At 38.5% G+C, this 24,164-nt stretch overlaps 2 protein-coding genes across 5 annotated transcripts in view; one reads left to right on the top strand and one right to left on the bottom strand.

Moving 5' to 3' along the window:
• LOC141948603 (polycystin-1-like protein 2) overlaps nt 1-11,264 on the bottom strand; it is a 40,839-nt gene extending 29,575 nt beyond the window's left edge. Inside the window, 9 exon segments of the mRNA XM_074881281.1 lie at nt 723-772; nt 1,511-1,609; nt 2,720-3,124; nt 3,797-4,026; nt 5,662-5,809; nt 6,225-6,335; nt 7,135-7,320; nt 10,518-10,682; nt 11,247-11,264. Coding sequence (XP_074737382.1) covers nt 723-772; nt 1,511-1,609; nt 2,720-3,124; nt 3,797-4,026; nt 5,662-5,809; nt 6,225-6,335; nt 7,135-7,320; nt 10,518-10,677 — 1,389 coding nt within the window. The 5' untranslated portion in view covers nt 10,678-10,682; nt 11,247-11,264.
• Nucleotides 1-24,164, top strand: part of BCO1 (beta-carotene oxygenase 1) — a 68,598-nt gene that overhangs the window by 28,555 nt on the left and 15,879 nt on the right. For 2 of the 4 annotated variants that reach the window (XM_074881284.1, XM_074881283.1), the window contains exon 2: nt 20,968-21,123. In XM_074881284.1, coding sequence (XP_074737385.1) covers nt 21,060-21,123 — 64 coding nt within the window. In that variant the 5' untranslated portion in view covers nt 20,968-21,059. Of the gene's footprint in view, nt 1-20,967; nt 21,124-23,624; nt 23,677-24,164 lie in introns of those variants that run through there. The other 2 variants (XM_074881286.1, XM_074881285.1) reach the window with 2 other exon arrangements.

Genomic DNA, 24,164 nt, shown 5'->3' on the forward strand with positions numbered 1-24,164 from the left:
GTAGCTGAATTTGTCTTTTTGTGCAACAGACTATGATAAACTTAGCTTTGAATTAGATTTATATTCCTCTCATGCAGTATATTCTTACAGGCAATGTGTAAAGCATGATGCCTTCTTGTGAAGCAGCATGTCTCCTATAGCAGACATCTGTCTGCGGGTGTTATAGCTAAAAACTAGACCTTTAAGATTATAATAAAATATTATATCTGGCAGTTTCATTATTTAAATTTGTGCAGCTGCTAGCAGTTGGTGTATCATTAGTTTCTCAGTTTGCCATTAACTGGAAATTTCTTCATTGCAAAGTAGCTTAAACATTCCAATACAGAAGCAGGAAACACTTAGAAATAATATAAAAATATATTAAACTGTGCTTGAGAGATAGCCCCTCAAAGAGAGGCTTCCATTAGTCAAGTACATAATTTAAAAATTCACCTATCTCATTTCAATTTCCAAAACTGAATCATTGTGAAAAGTTAATTTTCTCTAATCTTGTAATTGTTACTTGCAGGCTTTTACGAACTGTAGATTGAATGCCTGTAAACACATTTGTCTCAGAGTCTTTTGGTGTAGATTTTATGTTAAACCAAATGGGGCACAGAAAGTCTAGTCCATAATCTAGTGTGCTACAAAGACTTCTTTTCAATATCTTATGCAGCACTTTCACTGGTAAGAAAAATTTCTAAGCATTTCAGTTTAAAGAAAGATCTTTAAATAATACTTACATTTGTCTTTTGGGTATTTGTTTGGGAGCTGCCGCCTTCTTTAGCAGAATCTGTTTAATACAAAAAAGAGCGGAATATTTTAGTGTTACCTGTAAAGCTTTCAGATATCCTCAGCAAATACGACTTAAATACACAGGATTTGACTACCAACAGTCTGAAAGATGGGTCTATAAGAATCAGACTTTAGAACTGTGATAAACAGTCTAGTTACAGTAGGTAAAATAGTTACAGTAGCTAAAATTGTAGCAACAAGCTAGTCACATACTATAAAAATGATGATCCTGATTCTTCAATCATAATGGTGTAAATCAAAATAAATTCACAGAGTGATGGAGTTTCATCAATATACAAAGAAAAATTGAGGGAAAGCACCGGAAAAGTCTCAATAGGATTAGTGCTAAAGTCACTTTATTCCTGATATAATCTGCTTTTGTAAGTGTAAGGATGAGCCATCTAGAAACATTTACTGACAGCAATTTATGAGACTGCTGTGATGCAAATATTTCCTGGTTTCAAAGCTATGTCCTGAGCCATAAACTTCACTAATTATTTCTAGGACAAATAGCAAATGTGCAATGTGTAACATATACAGAGTGATGCTAATTTATGACTACTTCAAAGCCAGGGAATTTGCCTTCATCGGGAAGAAGCCTCCACAAAAGTTTTCAGCACTGTTGCTGGAAGGAAAGCAATTACTAGACGCAAACCATAAACACTCCATGAAATGCTTTGATTGCAAAAACACACTTATGTGGTCAAAACCGGCACTGGCAGATTATTGCAATTACCTTTTTTATGAGAACTGTTTGCCAACACAGTGATGAACCCAAGATCCAGACTCATGTTTGAGAAGGCATTCATGGCCACCACTTTCACTAGGAAAGTACCTACAGAAGATAAATGGCCAGTTAAGAATAGCAGTGGGACCAGTCCATCATGTTTGGGATATAAAATCCAACTTGTAAAGCAAATCCTAATCTTTTCTGTTAAGAGCTTTGGGGTTTTTCTGATGAGTTTCCACTGCTGAAAGGCTTTTCAAGGAATGTTATTCCGCTTTATCTCAGCTTTTTAATAACTCAGCTGCCTTGGTCCTAGCACTTGCAGTGCTATTCTTTGTCAGCTGGCTATGATATTACTACACAGGAAACTGGAAGTGTGCAAATACTGGAGTCCAAATGAGTTTAGGCATCTTGAGAGAGCAGCTGTCTTTTTTGAAAATTTCTGCCTGAAGGGAAGTGATGTTCAAATGGGTATAGGGAGACCAAATAAAACTTTTAATATTGAATAATTTTAAAACATAAAATGAAATAATAATTAGCTTCTAGTGTTCCAGCTTTGGCATGGGATTTGAATAGTTCATTAGAGGAGGAAACTTTTTTATCTTCTGCCACTGAATTAACTCTTAAGGACAATCTCCCTAATCCCACACTTTGAAGGCTTTGATTTCTTATTAATGGAAACTAAAAATTACTAAAAAGCTTATTCATAAGTAAGTCCAACAAAAACTATGTGTTGGAGACCGACGCACAGAAAATCTCCCCTTTTCTTTGTCATCTCTGCTGAGATCTGCTCAGATTATTAATTACTGCAGTGTAAAATGCAGAGGACTGTAAACCTGAAAAGTTATACATATGAACAAACAGGAGGGAAACATTTTGTGATTCAGGAAAATGTCATCATTTGTACTTGAATCAGACCGTGTAATGAAAAAATAATCCCTGGTTCACTATGTCTTTTTTATTACAAAAATCACGTGAAGCCTTGCTTTCAGTCTCCATATGGAGACCCATTTGCCAGTTCAATTTTTTTAGCTGATGTACAAGTCAATAAAGACTGTGCTGTTCATACTGTTCTGTAGACCAAGTCTGAGCAGTTAGAAAAGCTACCATATTCAGATGTACATTACTGTCCCCTACCCCAGGATGCTGTGACTGTTTATGTGAACTCCTCTACTCAGCTGTGAGTGTCTTGGAAATAGAGATGTCAGCATGCTGTACCTTCAGAGTGCACAGGAATGATGTACGTTCGAGGTTCCCCGTGAGGGCCGTCTTCTTTGTGAGAGTGACTTTCATTAGATCCAATCACCTCAAACTTCAGCTTATCTGGGGCACCATGAGACACAGAGACATTCATCTCCAAATTCTCCCCCAGCTGCAGAGTGTGAGAAGCTAATGCAGCCTGAAGACCAGATACTGGCTCAATTAAGTGAACAGTAATACTTTCAGAAATCTCCAATGCTGTTGTGTTGCTGGATGCTCGGATTTCCAGTTGATGTATCCCTGGGCCTAGCAGCTCTTGAGAGGTACTGCTGAGTGTCAGATTGTGAGGGACAGTTCCTTCCTTTGCACTGGATTCAGTGAGCGTCATGTTATCTGCTAATATAATGTAGGTCACTCCATTGCCTGCAAAAAGACAGTTCAGAATTTCTCACAGCTTGCATAATAGGCCATCCAAGTCTAGCTGCTTTGTGCAGCATTCAGGTATTTATAAAGGAGTCGTAAGAACACTGCAGCAATGCAGTCACTTTTAATAAGATCACTTCAGGTGCTTTTGTGCCCCTTTAGACTCCCTGTAGAAGTCTATTGTGTGTTTTCTGCTGGGAGTGTTGGGGTAGTCAAGAGAATTCAAACATACACTATTGAATTTTATTTTTTAAACATATATGTAGATTCCAGGAACTTGAAGAGAGAATGAAATGTACACAAGCAAATGTGACCAGCTCAGGTGGAATCCTCTTACCCTCAATCAGAGAAACATTTCTGTGGATTCCTAACTTCAAATATGGAAATATTCTTACTGGCTTCATATGGATTCATGTGACTGAAGTTATGCTCACGCTTTGTTGGCTTTGTGTAGAGGGGAAAAAGGTTTATACTTATGTCTGAGGTGGTGTAATAGCTCTGAGAAAAAACCCCTCCAATGGAGCTGAGAGCATTCGGTTTCAGGAATACAACAATTAGAAGGAAAGCATTCGCTAAAAAGTACTGTTTTGCATAATGAAAATCCTGCTTCTATCCCATGGGTGGCATAATATTTAGCCTGCCATTTAAATCATGCAGAGTAATTACGCTCACCTCCATTGAGTTCAACTTGAATCCACAGCAACTCCCCATACAGTGTACGGCAGTGAGAGCTGTTCCCAGATCCATACTGGTTATAGCACCCAGTAATGTGTAGTCGATCCATCTTATCTCGGACAGTCACCTGCTTCTGTGCCATCACATGCCATTCGCTGGTAGTGCATTCCACAAAAACAGTATACTCTCCAGGAGACGAGTATCTGTATGCGATGTTGCTGGCCAGTCTGGAATAGAAGGAGAAGAGCTGCTTGGTGTGGAAGACTGTCCTGGGAAGTCCTTAGCCTTACATGATAATGGAGGTCACAGTTCCCAGATTTCTGACCTGACTCAGCTCTCCTGCAATCACTAATCCATCATTTATTTACATAGAATTTTTAGGGTTGAAGATTGTTCCCTTGTTCCAGCTACAGTGTCAGTAAGGTTGTATATCAGAGGCTGTCATTCTCAAAGCCTATCTGTAAGGGTGGATACATTTTTCTGTAAAGTAGGTAGATCACAGTTCACAGCAGGTGGATCACATGCAGCAATAGATCTTGTTTGTGACTTGTTGACTCTGAGCAGACATGTGACTATGCACGTTACAGCATGTAACAGTGTCCTTAATCCTCTAGTCTTTATTTCATTGTCAATTTGCCATCATTTTGATATATCAGTGGAAGTTGAGGCTGAGGCTGCTCAGCATTTTGTCAGAGCACTCCCTTGCTCTTTTTTTTTATGTGCAGCTGCTTCTATACTTGCCCATGATAGCAAAAATGTCTCTTCACTCTGGTGCAGCTCTGGTCATGATAGCAATAGGAGATGAATGGTTATGAAAAAAATCGTGGTAGCTGCTATTATTACTAACGAGCACAGGGAGATGGTGAAAAGAACCTAAGGATATCTTTCTTGAATGACATACCCCATGGAAGGCAAATAAATAATATTCCTGACACTATTCTCTCTGAACTCTATATTCTTATCACAGTAGCACCTAGCAAACACAAACAAAGATCAGGACATATCATCCTTGATAATGCATATTTTTCATTAGCTATTTTAATGAAGAAAAAGGTTTCATTCTAACTGGACTTCAAAAACATATCAATGACAAGATCAGACGAGAAAAGGCAATTCCTATAAGAGTAGGTATCAAACCAGAAGTAAAAGGGCTTCCCATAAAACGTGAAGCCTCGGCTTACAGCCAGCAAATCTATTTTAGTTAAAGGCTCACTATCAAAGATTTTTTTTCAAGTTCTTTACAGTTAAAGGTCTGTGTCTGTAGCTCTGAAAGAATGTTTACTGCTTCTAATACATTACCACTTTTTAGTTCTCAGTCTTCTACTCTTACTTTCCTAAATGACTCAAGTAGTATTCCATTGGTAGACAAATTTCTAGAGCCATTCTCTGTCATTCCTAGCACTAGAACAAAAAATCTGATTTTTAAATCCAGCAGAAAAAAGTTTGATCTTTTAAAGACACAATTTTTATGCTATTAAAACAAAAGAAAACTCCAGAATGCCATTGTATTATTTTAAATGTTATCAAAAAATACTCTTTAAACTGAAGAAAATAATGCTTGCCTTTTTCTTTGGCAATTACTGACATGTTTTCAGTAATTTTGTGTCTTAGGATCTAGAATAAATTCTCTCAGTAAGAAATAGGAATCACTTGTCATAATAAGCAGAAGAAAGATTGTGGTTGGCAGCTTGACATAAAATTTTGTATTAATTTCAAAACAAGTTTCTGCAGAATCCAGGTGTCTTGTATGTATGGTCTATTATTAATCTACTTAATTTTTAACATTTCTTTTAAGAGACTTGAAACATTCAATAAAATGCAAGCAGTAGAATTTACTGGTTGTCACGAAGGATATATCTTACGATAGAGGGTAGTAAGGATCAATAGTGTGGCCGTCTCCAGTGCTGATGATACAGGAAAGGTTGCCAGAGTATGGAGAGAGCAGCCAGTTCAAACTGACTGTGATATTTTCAAAGACAAAGCATGTATCTGTTACAACCAGCTGCAGACCTGTAAAACATAATGACAGAATTCAGTGCCATTGTTTGTCTACATTTCTTACATAATTCAATTAATTTTCATGTATTGAGAGCAGGCTTTCTTCAAAACCGAGTTGATAACTGCTGTTAATTTGAGTGCATTAGTGGTGTGACACAGAGATGATTATTTACTATACCTACTGGTCAAGATTTTTGTTGAAACATAATTTCATTTAAGCATGTTTTATGTGTCTGAATCTCCTGGCTTTGTATGCTATCAAAACCCCTCAGTTAGGACAGGGAAGCTACATTTTTGTGCCTATTTTTAGGCACCGCTCTTACAGGTTCTTCTCTGAGTATGGAGCAGTGATTTTTAGGATAAGTATCAATGGTCACAGTGTTACAGCAAAGAGCAGAACAGGTGTTGACAGCCCCCTCCCACTTACCTTCCTTGCAGTGGTACTGAATAGACAAATAGCTTCCGGAAGCTGGACAAGGATCTCCAAAGAAAGTACCATCTGCTGCCACCTGGCAGGCCTGGAGACCATGACATTGGCCTGGAAAGAAGGACCGTTTTATAGGAACTAGTGGGTTTTGTCTTTGACTGTCATAACAGCTCAGATGAGAGATGATTACAGAAACAAAAAGGGGAGGGGGAGCAATATCATATCACTGATCTCTAGACAAACTCCCACATCACTTTGACTTTAGTATGTTGCTTATTGCCTGGTATTTCTTAGCACCATTCCACTTTATTGGAATAAAGCTGAGTTAGAGTGGGTAGAACAAAAAAGAATTTATGTGTTTTGTTTAATTTTGGCTGGAAGCCCAAAGAATCACCCTATCAGGTGATTATCAGGCCAGTCACTGTTTCACCTGGCAGGCAGCGGAGCCCGGTAGCTCCAGCAGGCTGTGTCCTCGGCACGCGGCAGGCAGCAGCAGACTCTTCCTGCCCTCATGTGCCCGCTGGTGACAGCCTTTTCACCCCTTCTGGTTTGCAGTTAGGTTTGTATGGATGTGTTCTCTCCATCTCTGTCAAACCTAGGGTCTCCCACTGAGTTCTTCAGTGAATCAGTGCCCACATATTTTCTTCACACAGTGAGAGGAACCAAGTGTGCCCTTGTTCTCCATTTGCTCCCCCTCTCCTTCTCTGAATCCTCACAAAGTCTTTCCTTTTCATCCAGCCTCCTGTGGGAACCTCCTCCATGTCAGAAGTTCTCTGTCATTCCCTTCATTTTAGGAAGAATCCATTTTCCCTTTCACTAACTCTATTGAAATACAAAATAAAGTATTTTAGGGGCCAGGAACTTTGGCACATACTCTGTGCTTCTGACAAGCAATACCATAAGATACAACCTGCTACTTCATCTTTGACACTGATCCAGCTACAGTCTTCATCTGTATCATACTGAAGAGGAGTCTCTGATACACAGTAGTGAGGGGTCTTCCTTCCATAGAAGCTCTCTCCAATTTGAATAACTTCTCCTGATCCACACTGTATGGTGGCATTGTAATTATCACAAGCAATGCTCTGGCCAGATTCTAATAGGAGAAAAAAATCAGATTTAACTTTTTGAATTTCTGAAAAAACCTGCTACAATTCTCCTGCATATCCCTTTTCTTTCCATTTCTCTTTCTTCTCTTTTCTCCCTTTTTAGCTAAACAATTAAGAAAATGAAAAAAAGAACAAATAAAATATTTTTCCTTTTTTAAAACCCAAAGTAATATATTTATGGTTTTTACTGCCTTAAACAAAAATTTGAGAACATTTCTAGTAAACCAAAGTATTTTAATTTAAAAAATAAACATATCTTTGTAGAAAACACTTAGCATTTGTTTGACTTGCAGTACTGGAAGGTTTAAAGTTACTCCTTACTTCTGAGAGAGCCTTGTGGTGGTATGCGATTTGCATGATATTCAGGTAATTGCTCTGGAGAATAGTTTGCATATTAAGCATGGGACCTGATCCCATTTCTGCTACAGAGACACCTTTGTTCCTGTGTGATATTCGACTGACTTCATTCAGCAGGACTGCTCAAAACAGTAAGGTCATATCTCTAAATGTGTACACCTCATTCTTTGATTAATCTGGGACAGTTAATTATCTTTCAGAGTTCTTAGTATCCTGTAGTAATCAGGATACTTAATACCCTGAAGAGGAGGATGCGAAAGACTGCTCTCATATGGCAGTGTTGCAAAAGAATGTTTTTGTTTCAGCTGTCTCAGGTTTAAATACATTGTCCTCCAGTTGCTGTTTTGATCATTCCCCTTAAGTACCTTGATTAACAGTGCCAATGTGTGCACACTGCAGTAATTGTGTGCTATTGTTATTTAAAGGCTAAATCTGAGCCTGGCTGTAACTATAGCAACATGATCAGTTTACAGATTAGAGCTCTCTAAATAAACTTGAAAAATAACGTGCTGTTAAATTTCTAATACGGACCATCATCTTGTGCAGTTTTTTGTTCGTTACTTTGTATAGAGTTCCCATAGTATTTGTTGTCTCATCAACATTTACATGGAAAAAAGGTACAGAACCTGGTTTGTATTCCTATGTACAAACCCTGGTTCAATATGTATATTTTTACTGCAACAAATTGCTAACCTACAGAGTACCAAATGGTAGAATAGAAATAATAAGAAATAATAATAAGAAAAGTTTTTAGTTGCATTGAGAAACACAAATAATGCTAGGGTAGGTGGCCAAAGAAAGGATGAAGACAGAACACTGTCTGGTTAGTTTGTACACATATACCTAGCTCAAATGATCAAGTAGACAAGTTATCAGGAATCAGATACTAAATTCAAATAGCAGTACCATTTGGAGCTACCTATGCATTTCATTTGAAGCTTCAAACTCAATGTTAATGTGAACCAAGCCTCACGGTAGCTGTGCGTGAAGGTGTTAAGTATCACTCAGAGACAAACTGAAGCACTGTCAGGTTGCAGGAACTTCCAGACATTCAACACCTGGAGAAACTAATGAAAAATATTGTCCCTGTTTCTTTGGGATATCGGATCTAATTCCTCGCATGCAAAACTGGTAAAAGAGGAGTCTACTCTGTTATTGAAATATGTATGTGTATCAATGGACATGGGCTGTAGATACTGAAAACAAGGCTATAATTGCCTCAATCTGTTCTCGGTTTCCTGGGTAATGGAATGATGGATGTAGTGTAGGACGATGTTGCTCAATAATGCAAATGCTCTTTGAATTTAATGGGCTTTAAGTCAGATCCTATGGTAACAGATGATAGTTTCCTTACAAACAGACAGTTGTCTACCATGGTTGTAATGGAAAAATAATTTTAGTCTGTTTTTGCAAGGAAAATAAGCTTAAGAGATTGTGCTGTCTGCCAATTTCCTCTCCCCCAATCATTTTTAATGTTAGTCATCTTCAGCCAAATTTGATGTATAGATATAAACCTCAAAACACCCTAAAATTTCATGAAAATCAATAACTAGGTAGAGGAGAAAGAGCTACATCAGTGCCTCTATGAGGAGTAGGGATTATAACCTGATGTTTCTCTGTTCCACGATGTGGGATTCAACAGAGCAGCACATACATGGAGCTCTGGAGGAGCTGCAGAACTGCAGGTGAGGGAGCTGAGGGAGTGAAAAGTATTTGCAGAGGTGGGACATGCTGGAGATATGGGAGTGAACTGGGAGTGCTGAGGTGGAGGGTAGGGAGGGGATGTGGAACAGAAAATCAGGACAGGAAACAAAACTTTATTAGTTTTGCTGATTGTGGAGTGACTTGTGTCAGAAGTAGTACAGTGCTGGACGAGGACAGTAGCAGTTCTATGGCTTGTGGAAAACTGTACTTGCATACTGGATTTGAAGACTTTTTATACTAGTGAGCCTACAGCCAGACTGTCCTTCCACTGCTTGTGACCTTAATTCTAGTTACAGGTTAAAATGCTTGTTTATGTGCAAAGTGTGAGGAACACAAATTCCCCTCATATCTATATGTTGAATGGGATGATATTGCTGATATTCCTTTCCAGGACTGTTTGTTCCAAGTCACAATTTAAGGGACAAAATGTCTGTAGATTTTCTGTCTGAGCACTGAAATGCCACCAGGAAGTACAGGTTCCTGTCTGCTTCCTTATCCTGGGGAAGCCCTTGAACTTCACCTGATGGAAGGGTCTGAGAAGAAACAAGAAAAACTTGCTCTCACTTTTGCTTACTCCAGGCTGCCAGGAGTGGTGTCTCTGGAAGCCTGGCTGTATTTTTGCTTCAGTTACAAATGGAAATTATTTTGGCACATATTTATGATTAGGAGTGTTTTTACAGGGCAGTCATACAGGTACCAGCTAGCTCAGGTACTATGCTGTTGTGGGAGTTTATTCTTGCAACCATGCTATTACGCACTGCTCAGATTGGCTTTAAACTAGCTAGCTTATGTCCACTGTAGACATGGACCGCTACACATTTAGATTCACTCTCAGATCCATTTCTATTTTACTAGTCCTCTGTTGGAAACCTGGACCTTAATGGCTAGTTGCTGAGCGCTGACATTTCCTAGAGATTTCAGGGTTCTTCCTTTCTTTGGATCAGAGCCTACATCAGTGCACTGGAAAAAGAGCACCTGCTGGGGTTATATGGCTTTTTGCTCATTCACTTTTAATAAGCCTGATTAAGTTATTGTGCAGCCACTTTGAAAGCAGCAAGGCAATTTATGCACAGCTGTGAACACGGCATGCTCACTTCTTAGTTCCAGCTGTTGTGTACCTTACCAAACTCGCAAATGAAGTCAAATTCCTGGCTGCAGTTTTCAGTCACACCCCACTGATACTTGGCATTCTTCAGGATGTACCCGCATGTGGATGAGAAGGGAGATGGCTGATCCTTGTACCAGTTACTGTAGCTTATGTTTGAAGTGTCCAGCCAAGTCATTGACCCTGTGAACAAAGTAATTGTGTCCTGAATGTTTATTTTCCACAGTAATACCATTACAGAGTCAGAGCCTGCAGAGCAGGGCTGTAGCCCTGCTCTTACTGAAGCAGAGGTGATTTAGTCTGCATAGGGATCTTCAATTACTTTTTATATTTAGCCTGATATAATCATTAAAAGAGACACTGCCACTCCCCCTGTGCTCTCAGCCTCAAGATTCCACCATTTCCCTTGCATCAGATCTTGCAGCACTTCCTAGTAAGATGAATTGGCTCAGGTTGCTCTTCCACTGGAGACCTAACCCAGCACATTTTTTTCACCAGGTCAGCAAGCTGATCTAATTCACCATGCGTTCACACAACCACAAGATCCAATGGAAAGGGTGACAACATGCAACTGGGAAGTGAAGCAGGCAATTAAAACATCTTAATATAAATCTGAAGTTACAGCAACAGAAGACAGCGGCTTTTCAGCAGTTGTCTACAGAGAGACTAATTGCATTTGTTACCATGTTAAGTAAGCGTCATGGGCTGATACAGTTTTGAAGAAGACATGATTTCAAAACCACCTACCGTCAGTAGTTTCATTCAGCAAGGAGTTTGAGATCAGTCCTATCCACCATTCCTGGTCCTCAGCAATATGTTTTTGCAAGAACTCTTGAGTTTCCTCATTTTCAATAAAAACAAGGTGCCCTCCTCCTCTCTCACACCAGCTCTGGGCACTTGTGAAGGTATGCTGGAGTCTAACAAACTCATAGCATGAATGGTTGAAAGCTAGCTGGTACTTTGAGCAAGGGATTCCTTCATCAACGGTTGCTTCCTCCACAGCCAAACATACAGCAAGAGAAATTAGAACTGCGATCCCAAGCCACATTTTCAGCTCAGTGCCCTGTGTGGCACTCGTCTTGCTTATCACATCACCACTCTTTTTGCTGCCTTCTTCAAACACTTGAGATGTCATCCTTGTTGTGTCATCAGCATTTCTCCTTCCTATTTGCTGCTTGCAACAACAGCAGCAATAGAACATGGAACAGATTGCCTCTAATATATAACGGTGATTGTGTCTGAGGATACACACAACAATTGTTGACGTTAAGTCACTGCAATGGCCATTGTGAGGCCTATTGTTAAATGTGTCATTCCATGTGAAGTTGGTTTGAAGAGAAGACATTAGGGTATTGCTTTTCTCATGAGCAGAGAAGATAAAGTTGATATATGCTGCTGTTGGACACGTGGGAAATAGAGATAAAGCTCCTACATCAAAGTCATCATTGTGTGGACATTAAAGCTGGAGGTCTTTACAACAACAACAAAGTGATACAATAGTAAGAATGAGAGAATGAGGAAAATGAGGAACACGAGATATGAGATGGGAAAACACACAGTGCTCCTCTAGATACATTTCATTGCTTTGGATTGCTTTATTTTTAATAATTATTATTTGAAGTGCTTCTTTTGGATGCTAATGCAATGTCTATAATTATTGTATTGTATTCATCCTGCCCACCTGTTTACACATATGCAGGTTAATCTCAGCTGTCCCAAGTAAGCTTCATTTTGAAGTCTTGTGTCTTTAGAATTCCACACCCCAAGTGAAATGCTCCCATCATCCCTTAAAAGCTAAGCTGCTTAACTATATAGAGCTACAGTATTTATACCTGCTAGGAGGTAGAAGAGAAGGCCAGAAGTTAAAGCAGTCATTTAGAACAGATGAAAGTATTGCCTTAATCATCAGAATTACTTGGGAGCCCTGTGTGCACATTCCAAAGGCTGCTGATGGACTTTGGGAAGCCAGCCCAGCAACATTTAGGAGCTGAAATCCCTAAGTGCTTCTGAACTTCCTTACAAAAGACACCCATCAGGTTTACAAGGCCACTGGATTAGCAGAAATACAGTACAAATAAGGATCTTCAGCTATTGCGATCGTCCTGTCCTTGGCATTAACTCCATTGAATTTGATGCAATTATTATTAATTTATACCACACAACTTGACACTGAAAGAACATGCACTTATATTTAGACATGGATCAGTGAGCCAGCTACTGCCTCACAGAAATGCAGGAAGCAGTGATGTTTGGTTGAAGTCCTGCATTGCAGAAATGCCACCTGCACTGCGCTCTTGAGCTGAAGGTAACGCACATGTCATACCACCCAGTATGCTAGTCCAGCTCTAACTCAAAAGCTTTCTTGCAAAGTAAAGTACATGTACTTCATCCAGTAAGCATTCAAGAGTGATCTTCAATCCCAAGACCTTTCTGGACCGCCAGTTCATAGTCACCTTGCTCAGCTGGATAAAGCAGGACTATGATCAGGGTTTTCAAGATAAAGTTCATAGGAAAGTGTTTAATGAGTAGGACAGTTGTGGGGGAGGAGAGGAAAGGGGAAGAAAATGCATGGTGATGGAGGGATAGACACTATGCTGGATGTCTCCTTTCCCACTGCATTTGAAAATCAAGGCTTACTTCAGCTATGGAACCCTTGGAGCAGATCCCACATTAATTTCTGACTGATTAATAGGGAGGGCTTGTGGAGCAGCTGAGATGTGAATATTGGGACTGGATTTCCCAGCTCTGAAGAAGGCCAGTCCATATTCTAATTAGCTGATGGATCTGGCCCAGTCAGTGCCCAGACACCCATCCCCTTCCTGGAAGAGGCTTCAATTTGGGAACCCCCAACCCAACTGTTTTATGTTCAAGCTATTGCAAAAGTCAGAGCTGAGGGCAGCTGCTGTTCAGTTGTTGGCCACTGTATATTTTCATGACATTTCCTTCAGAGTCCTTGCTGCTTCTTGGGCGTGCTGACTTGCCAGGCTTTGCAGAAGCTGGCAGCCAGCCTTCCCATTTTGTCCTTTTAGATATGAGAAACACAGCCTGTTTCTGAAAACATAGGTGTGATGGAGACTGTACGTAAATGTATCTGGCTTAGTGATGCAGACTATGCATTTCCAGTAGGTGCCATTGGCTCATGTTAGTGATTACTGGATTCTGTTCTGTCTCTGCAACGGAAATCTGACTACATGAACATACTGTTAAAAGTGCCAGAGCTGGAGGTGCCACAGGCTATCCTCTGTGAATCTGCTCCAAAGCCATTGAAATTAATGGAAGTCTTGTCTCTGGCTTTGACGGATTTTGAAACAGGCCCTAAAAAGAACAAATAATGTTTGGAAGTGTCTACAAATAAAGCCAAGCTCTCCAAGTGAGTCTACTGTTGGCAATTTCTACAGCACTGTGAATTTTTTTCCCAATCTACGGTTGCTATAAGTAACTCTTCAGCTGCCTGCAGCAGATGAGGAATGGAAGAAAGACAGTTTCCCTCTTCTACAGTTTGTTGACTTCATATGTTTTAGTGCCAGTAAAGCAGTCTGTCAGTTTATTCTGTTTACCACAAGGAAGAGAAAAGCATTTACAGAAAAGACAACACTGCTTTAAAAGCATCAAAATTAGCAACTAGGGTCCTCAGGAAGAGAGAAAATTCCTGAAAGCCCTTTTCACTCATAAGTGAAAAATGGCTTGGTTTCAAATAAACTCTGCTCCTTGAATTTACCATTTTGTAAGAAACATGCCTTTTGCATTCTTCCTCAACAGAAAGACTTCTTTTTAAAAATAGTTTTCTTATGCCAGACGTCTGCATGGAAGCTTCACAGTATAATGGGGGTTTTTTTGGTTGTGGGTTTGGTTTTTTTTTTGCTATTTGTCTTTGTATAGCTTGCTGAATTTAAATAATTTAAATAGTTTAATAAGTTACTTAAATAGTCACATAGGCTAGTGTGCAAGAGACAAAATGGTGCACCTTGCTGTATAATCTCATCTTGCATGTTTCAAAAGGCAGTTATGGAATTGCTTAATTAAAGCGCTCTCATTGTCTCAAGGGGGTAGCTGGCAATTACAATGAGTTCTCCTCTTCTGGCTGCCCATGGGAGTGTAACTGACCCCTAATGGGTGTTGTAAAGCCACTCCAGTAATGTCAGGGAAGTGTCAAGCATGTCAGCTATATAGATTTTGGATACACCAAAACCATTCACTTGATGGTTTTTGTTTGCCTTTTGCATAGTTCTGAAGAACTGGGGCGGGCTCACAAAAGAGAAGTCTGTACATAAGCATTGTTTCTAAGGAAGTGTGAGCCCTGTGCATATAGCCAAGACTTGTTAATCCTTGTTCAGTTAGAGCTGTCTGCCTGAAAGGCTGATGTAGCAACCACCCTTACAGCACGTGTTATGTACCAGTGACTTAAACTAAAACATATTCACCAGCTAAAATAAGGCTTGCAAAGCAATTGTGGTTTGCAAGCTTTGACTAGAAATTAGTGACAAAGCTTTCTCAATATTTTCACACCCTCACTCCAAGCTGCGATAAAGCTATGAATAACTCCTTTGTTTGTGAACTCTCTTGCGTCTGTTGGAATAAGTCTTTAATTTTTCTCAGAAATGTTTAGGGGGCCCTTCAGATCTCTTACAGAGTCCTGACTTGCCCTTATGCGTTACACCAGATGGTGGCCATCAAGAGAAAATTTCTTCAGAAGACCATTGTGCTGTATAAAACATCACAAAAATAACGATGAATGATTTATTCCTGGTTTTCACATGGATCCTTCAAGGTTTATTAATTTTTGTTGTTGCAGAACCTTTCAACGATGCTGAAAATGTTAATGGGTATTAAAAAAATATGATGGTGGCCTACACTGAGGTTCTGTAATGGAATCTTCCAGATGGTGTTCACCACTCCTAAAAACTGAACTCCTTAAAACTAGCTGTTTTGGTAGGCAAATCTCAAAAGTATTCATAACCACAAATTAATTAATTTTTTTGAATCTAAGGTTTTATATGTAAATTATATGCCATTTAGAAAGTTCAGCTTTATATGCTTAAATTCTTATAGAACAGGAGATGAGCACACAATGCTTATCTAATATATGTAGGTATGGTAGGCTTGCCTTAACACCTTTGCAAATCAGCCTTTCATGCCCAAAATTAGGCACCAGCACTGGATTGCAATTTTGAAAAATACAAGCCTGAATTCTTGTTCAGTGTAATCAATAGCTCTATAGTTCAGGGCACCCTGAATCCAACTGCAAATTTCTTCATGACCAACTGCTGCTATTAGGAGAACACAGGTCATTCATAAGACTTTTCTATTCCTGAACTTTCATGTCTCAGACCTGAGAAAAATCAGTTCCAGAGTTTCACTGGGCTATTGGAGAGCTGGGTGCACTAACAAGGAGGAGAGGTACAGCGCTGCCACTGACTTCAGGGTGGTCCTGATTTGTACCCTAGTGCAGATTACAGCTGCATCATGACATCCTAAGAACATCCTGTGATTCAAAAGGGCATTGCAGCACAGCAGAATCCTTCATAGAGGCCAGAAAGTACTAGATTTGAAGAGTTAAGGAAGTGAAGAGCTGCCAGTGGGAAGGAATAAATCACATCCCTGTTCATTTTGGCTGTTGTTCATTTGCCTTGAGGAAGAGCAAGTAAATTTACTCTCTGTAAGAGGATATTACCATCTTTACATTCCTGAATGTTACTGAATGTAATGTATAGATTTTATCAGGAATAGAAATATATCTCTGTTCTATGATTTGAATAATCATATAAATGGAAAATTGATTTATATTATTTTGTGTCTGAGGTAGCAAAAAGATTATTTTCAGGTATCATTAACCTGAGACAAGATTATGAGTGGTCCATTTTAGTGTGTCAGGTACACTCCTGCAGTGTGCAGAACTGCCTCTTGAAAAGATCTGTTTCAATATTACCCAAATAGGTAGGAACTACTGACTACTGAGCAGACTATCCGAAAGGGATGGAGAAAAGCCCCTAGGTATACCTACATCTTCCGTCTCTCCAGCTGGCTTTAAAAAAGCCCATCTGCCAATTAGTTTAAGAAGGTGGATCACAATCACTCTTTCTTCCTTGCTGCTCTCCTGGGCTGCTTGTCCTGATAGTGACACCCAGTCATTTGCTGACTGCAAAGGGTTTGTTTTTGTTGTTGCTCCACTGCCTAATTTTGCATGTGGCAATACAGTGAACTTACCAGTGAGCACTGCCAAGTTGCAAGTTTGATGTTATCTTGTTTAGAAAAACAGGGAAACAATTCTTATCTTTACAGGGTGCAATAATTAAATTAGGCATTCATGTCTGGCATGATGGGGTCAGGATAAAGATAAGTAGAACTACATTCAGGAGTTGCTGGGTTGGACATAATTTCTGTTTATAGGATGTGTATGGTTACCTTCTGGCACAAATGTTGCCTGGATAAGTCGCTGAGGATCTTCTCCTAGGAACTGTCCCTTCGGAAGCACCTACAGTGTTGTCTTTGAGCTTGTAGCTTAACTTTCTTTGCCTGCCATACAGCTGATGCCTCAATAGCTCCCTCTTTCCCAGCTAGTTCCTATGTTTTATTGCCTTCCACAGCAGAACTTTGACTGTCGGAAAGAAAAGGATGTGTGCCCTGTACAAACATTAATTGAGCTAGGGTTATTGATGGTTAGGGTCAGCTTTGAATTCACACAGAAAGTAGCAGAACTATCTGCTGACACCTCATGTGCTCTTGTGATCATGACTAAGTGACACAATTTAGATGCGCCATTAACTTACTATCTTAATAAGCAAACTGTTCTAAGGATTAAAGGTACCCTCTTTGGGTAAAACATTAACTGGTAGATACAAATGGACTGAACTTTTCCTAGCATACACAGACAGAAAAAAAAAAAAAAAATTGCTTGGATCTGAATCTACAGCCATCACAACTCCACTGGTGTCTCTGCGGTCACTCCAGATTCCCATAAGTGTAAGACTGGACAGATTTCTAAGGCGGTCTAGCTTCCACCTCTTGTTTGTTTTATTTCATTTTGTTACACATTTTTCTTCTGCTTGTTATAAGCTACTTCTGAGCTTACAGGACATGAAAGCAGAAAGAAAAAAGCTGTATTACAAGTTGTTTTCATTAATAATGCCTCTCATCAGTAGATACCCAACACCTTACAAAAGAGATCAGCTTCACAGTCCCCATAACGAGAATACTGGAGGTCCAGCAGTCTCTCTGTTCAGGAATACTGCTTTTGTGTTAAGCACTCTACACTGATATGTCACCTGTCTGAAACCAGACAACAGTTCTTTTTAGTTTTTATGTTCTCCCAAAGATGTACAGTAGGCTAAAAGGTAGGACAATGTGTAGCAGCATTAACTTCTGCCACTGTAAATGTCTGCAACACCTTCAGTCATGGAAGTGAATGCCAACCTTCATGTTGTCATTCTGCCCACTTGAAAACACATTACTGAACTGTATAACATATTAAATATTAAAACATGTAAATAGTCTTCAGATGTTGAAAGGTGCAAATAAGGTTATAAAAGTCTTATGGTGAGGAGGTGTGGGTACTGTGGCTGTTGTTCAAATGTCTATGTTCAAATGCTTGGGCATTATGATCAGGCTTGGTCTGGTTGGATACTACTATGGGTAGGCTGGCAGTTCTGTGCCTCAGCACTTGAAGAGTTTTAATACTAAGCTACATTATATTTTTATTTAAATGAACAAATCAGTATTTCTGGTCATACATTTTAAAAATAGGACTTTATAGAAGAAAATAGTATTTTTGTTTATCACAAAAATAATGAAATCTCACAAAAATCTCACAAAAAATTAAAATCTCATCAAGAAAATTAAAATTTCACAAACACAGTTATTTTGATCCAAACAATACTGATCAGAACAGTATTCAATCAAAACTGTTTTGATCCAAACAAAACCTGATCAGAATCATGTATGGAAACTATTGTTTAAGTTTGAACAAACTATATTAGTAGTTTGTGTTTGCAATTGGACAGTGCAAGTATTCCTAGGTAGTGCTGATGGTAATTTTTTTAAATGAGAACAAGTCAATAAGACAGTATTTAACAAAGATAAGAGCTTATATCTCTGGCACAGTGAGATCGCAGTCAGTGTGATTTCAGCAAGAACGACATATCAGTTCATATCAGTTTTACTATTGGAGTCTTTATTAGGTAATAATAGATAACAGTTGGTAGTTGAAAGTTCTTAGCACAGTTTAAAGTCACATTCAGGTAATGTGACCTTTGTTAATAGGCTTTAATTAGAACTTGAATTTTATAAGAGAAAGGTCGAGATAAAAGTAAATTAAGTACTTATATTTCAATATCTTCTATCTATCTTCTCTACCACACAGAGTTCTATAGCCTTCTCCATTCTCTCCCATCAAACACGTGGTTTTACAAAGGGAGAAGAAACATTGTGAAATAATAAAATTAGAAAAGTCACCTACGACACATCTACTTCTGCTGATAATTACATATTATAATTGTAAATCAATACTTTGATATTTCAGTGTAAAAAGGGGAAAATTACACAGTTAGCAAGAAAATTAATCTCTCCATACCTTACTAAACTGTTTAACTGTCATTATCATGATGAAAACAAAACCAAAAAAGGTGTTTTACTGGCAAATGAAGTACTTTTCACTGACAAGCAGGAAAAATGAACTTTGCAAGGCCACCTTATTTAAGTTGTGCAAAATATGGGACAGAACTTTCAGGCACAGACACCTGAAATTAGCTACCAAAACACATCCAGGTTGATTTCAAAAACTGTTGGATATCTGCAGCTCCTTGTTCTTCCATTCAAATAACTTTTAACAAGGTTTCCAATTACCTCATCTTGGCTGAACCTTAAACTACATGAACAGTCATGGTGGAGAAGGGCAAATTGATTTGATCTTTTTTATTTGCTTGCTTGCTCTATGGGGATCTTCTTAGTACTGCTACAGGTTAGACCACTCACAGGTCAGATAATTAAAACTGCAGCAGTAAGAGCTGTGGCCATGTAAATGGATGAGGATACACTGAAGAGAACTTATTAAAGCACAGCAGAACATCATGGACAGAGAAAATGTCCCCATGGCTTAGTGGAAATAGACAGCTTTGCTTTTTTGCCAGATCCCTTTCAGTCTCTAACACTGCTGAAAAATCCTTTACTTGGCTTTGTGTATACAAGTAAGTTTACATCTCAATACACACACACACACTCTCTCTCACATATACGCACATATACATGCACATATAGTGTATGTATGTTTATGTATATATATATATCTGCATATGTGTATGTATGTGGACTTGGATACCCTTCGCCTCCTACAGCCTTCTGGTTCAATCCTGCTGTTTATTAATACTACTAATTCCAACAAAGACCTTATATTTTCTTTTTTAATCTGTTATCACCTGCCTCTGTCAGTGCTTTCCAAACAGAGACAAAGACATCTCTTGATGATCTCCCAAAGTGAAGCTAGGCCATCAAACAGAAAATGGGTTAGGAAGAGAGGAGCAACGTATAACAAGTGTGTCAGAGCAGTCTGCAGCACAAATTGTTTTTTAAATAAAATAAATATGTATATTTAGAAAAGATCAGTCAGCCTTAAGAAGTGATGTTAAAACACTTGGGGAACAACAGTGATTTAGCTGAAAAAATCGGATTTTAGGGTAACCTCATAGGAAATTGCATAATATATAATTGTGCAAAGAATCTTTTTATCCTTCATGTTCAATGGGGCCTATGATTTGCTCTGTGATCACATGCTTTATATTGAAATAATTCTTTTCCCAGAGGATTTTGAAATTAACAACATTGAACTCAGTTAAGTACCTTATCTAGAAACAAGTGTCAGGATAAAAATCCCCCGTATTTTTAATGATTCCTGCCATACTTTCACAGAGTGGATTCAGGTCACATATGGGAGAATATGTTATAGTGATTATTTGTGAAAAGATGTTTAATTCAAAGATGTGCCCCTCAGTTCACTCTGGAACAGCTTGTATATAAAGAAATACAGAACATGACTGTTCAGTGATGATATTTTGTTAATTAATAGAATAGCCCTGTTTAAATTTCACAGAATGGAAAGAAAAAGATGACACCCTGCTCTGAAATGTTTGTCACTCCCAAAGAGCCAAATTCAGAACACTGGGTAGAGATTTCTGTTCTTTTTCTCTCCCTACTTGTCAAATGCGGCAAGCAGCCCTACACAGTGTCTAAAATTTTATCCGAAATGCTGAAGGTGATGTTTCAGAGTCATTCTACCTGACTCCTGGGTGTGCCTGGGTGCTTCAGATAAGTTTATAAGGAACAAACAGGTGAGTTATGTTTTTCTTATTTCTCCTTTGAATCAGTGAAAGAGTTAATTTTAATGAGAATGTGCTAGGGATTAAAGATCAGCTATTATAAATTGTCGATCTATAAACCACTAGCTCGTATTGCACTTTGACCTTATCTTTATATGTCACAGGAAAGAGCTGTTCTTAGCCCAGACAGGAGGGGACAACTACAGCTGCAGGAGCAGCTGGGTAGAGGACACAAAACCTGTTTATTATATGAGAGATGGATACAATATTTGGTAGAAATAAAGAAGAACATCCAGAACCCATAAAAGCTGAGGTGCAAGGTAAGTGAAAGAAAATCTCTTCTAATACATGTGGTTGCTTTGCTGTTTTCAAATGAAAACTGAAACACTTATTCACCCAAAACAACACTGAAAAGGGAAACTGAGAAAGCGAGAAGTGAACTTTGTTTAAAGGACTGATCTCAGATAATATTTGTGCTCCGATTGTGGTTTTTTTCTCACTTTGTGGGCATTTTTGTATACTTTTCCGAAAGGTCTGTTTGAACAGGATTCACTGAAATTGGTGGTGAGGGGCGAAATCTCGGGATTTAGTCTGGTGACCTCCCCCTCCCCCACGGCTCTGCTCGGGCTTTCGGTTTCTCCTCTCTGTAACCCTTCCCTACCCTCCCTCTGCCTGCTCACACTCTTCCTTGCAGAGGCACTCTCCTGGAGAGAGGCACTAAAATTGGGACTCTTCAACAATAGTATTTCTAAGTAGAAAAGCAGCAGGAATGAATGCCACCATGTACTATTAAAAAAGGGGTTCAGAAGTTAATCCAGTAAAAACTGCAGGGTATCCTTCAGCGAGATAGATTAAAGTGGCTCTCTAGGGGTGAACACTTGATCAATCTATTATTTTTATGTCTTTTTTTACTTTACAGAACAGAATTTTGCCACAGCTATAGGAGAGATTTGTTGCTGAGGTCCCCTCCTTAGTAAATATATACTGCATTGTTTGTAATATTTAGTCGAAGAAATGATTGGTGTTTAATACCAATTTTAAAGTCACTTCCCAAGTACAACACTTAAAAAGACAACAATTAAAACTTGCAGGGCTTTGTTGTTGTTGTTCTTCAGTTTGGTGGCTTGGAATTGGAAAATATTTTGTTTCAAGTCAGACAAAGTATTTTGTTACAATTTGCAGTGGTTTTATGCCTTTCAATTTATTTTTTTTTCTCAAGATAAAAACTTATTATCGAAACATTTGAAGTTGTTTGAAAACAAACCATGTATCATACCTGATCTGTATTATGGAATGGCTTATTTGAACAAAGACTGCATATTTCAGTACATAAAATTATGTATACAAAATATTCCTTCATTGGCAATGATGATTCAGTATTTACTAATTATGAAGACTAAAGAGAACTTTGACGTCTTTAAATATTTTGCTAGCCCTGAGCTCTGCCAGTATTTTGGCTCCTTGTTACTCAATATGCACACTGTACATATGACCCCATAATTCTAACGTCAACTGTAATTTAACCCACGCTCTCCTAAACACCGTACAGCCATGTGATTGTATGAAACTCTATTGTTATGATAGCTAATAAGCATCCAAATATTTGGAGATTTTACTGTGTCACTTTTGTGTCCTCATGTGGTACAGAAAAGTATCATTATTTCCACTTCAGATAAAATTCTGAAGCAAAAAAGATACAAGGTCCAGATTTTAAAAGCTATTTAAGCTCTTTAGGATGCTGATTGGTACCCCGTGTGATTTACAGAAATTCTTAATTCCTACTAAGATGAATTTTCGTCTGAAAACCTCACTAGATGACCCTTTGTTCCATGCTTTTCATACTGGAATTATGCCAGAAATTACACTGAAGTACACCAGAAGTTTCAGAAGCTGCATCAAGTCCACAGTGCCTTAAAAAGAAGATCCCCTTTTATTCCTATTTATCTGTTCCAGTGAAATTATTTCCTTGGCCTGTCCTGGAACTTTTTGAGCATCATTATTCTGAGATAGAGAAAAAAATTTTTAGCCCTAGGAACTGCAAGATGTTCATTGAATTGCAGAAATATCTGCTTTTCTTGAATGACGGGACCTAAAGCAGAAGATAGTTTTTACTGGATCAGAATCCCACAAGATCTCATATGCAGCAGAAGTACTACATTTTCACTGCAGGGAAAGAAGGGCTGGTTGCAGCAAGACCCCCTGCAGTCAGCCCCAACTCAGTGTTAGCAAAAGGCTGGTTGCAGCCCATGCTCATGGCACAGATTTACAATCATAAATGGCATTGGTAGGAGGGTAGGGACACAGAAGACTACACTCACTACCCTGCAGTTGCCCATAGTATTGGAGAAATAGCAGAGCCTACAATCTTCTGTTGCCACATAACAGAAAACTGTAGAAAGGGAAGTGACAAGAAGAGAAACACTTGTATTTGAGGTATATAAGCAGACTAAACTTGTTCAGTTATTAATGTTCAGTAGTCAGCCAAACAAAAATTATGTTTCTATTTTGAATGTATACTTTCTTAAGATCATAATCCTATTCTCTCTGAAGGGTTATTTTATTTTGCTAACTTATGATTTCCTCACTGTCTTCTCACCAACTATTTTTAGATACTCAAGTTTTGTGCAATTATCTGTATTAAAGGTTAAAACTTGTTCATCTTAGACAAAAAAGTACTATAATTATTGCATTGGAACTTCTTGTATTAGAAAGGCAAGTAAGTTTTGGTTTTCAAGGCTTTTATAGAATGTAGTAAAAATAATAATAATAATGAAAGTCCATCCATTGTGTCAACAATTTTTTATCTTCCTATGTATTCCAGAACTGTAACCCTAATGAAGTTGTGTGAGTATTGTGACATACAATATTAGCTGGTAAGCCTGACTGAAAATATATTTTAGATAAAGCCGGCATTTACTCCATACCCTTCCTTTGCATTTGGATGGCTTTTCCTTATGTCCTTAATGTAATTTCTTTGAAGAAGTGGCAGATGTCCTTGTTTGCCTTACCTAAAGGTCAAAATTCAGGAAATATTCTCTTAGAAAGTGGCCACAGTCCCTTTAGGATCTCAAGAAGTCTTACAGCAAAACAATTGTTACCTCTCTGCAACTGCATCAGCTTTGACAAAATTGAATATTTCCACAGGACATTTCTATTTGTGGTAAAGGGAGTATTAATAAGAAAGTGTGTCAATGTATTCAACATAGGGTCACAAACTAAATGATGGGGAGAATTAAAAGTTCTGAATAGCTTTTTATGCAGAGACAATGTTCAGTGCAGGAATTGTGTGGAAAAGTAGTATGTGATCTTAAATGTTCCCTCAGGAGGCATATGCACAAAGAAGCAAGTGAAGCTTTTAATT

This window comes from Strix uralensis, chromosome 12, assembly GCF_047716275.1.
Source record: "Strix uralensis isolate ZFMK-TIS-50842 chromosome 12, bStrUra1, whole genome shotgun sequence".
Taxonomy (NCBI): domain Eukaryota; kingdom Metazoa; phylum Chordata; class Aves; order Strigiformes; family Strigidae; genus Strix; species Strix uralensis.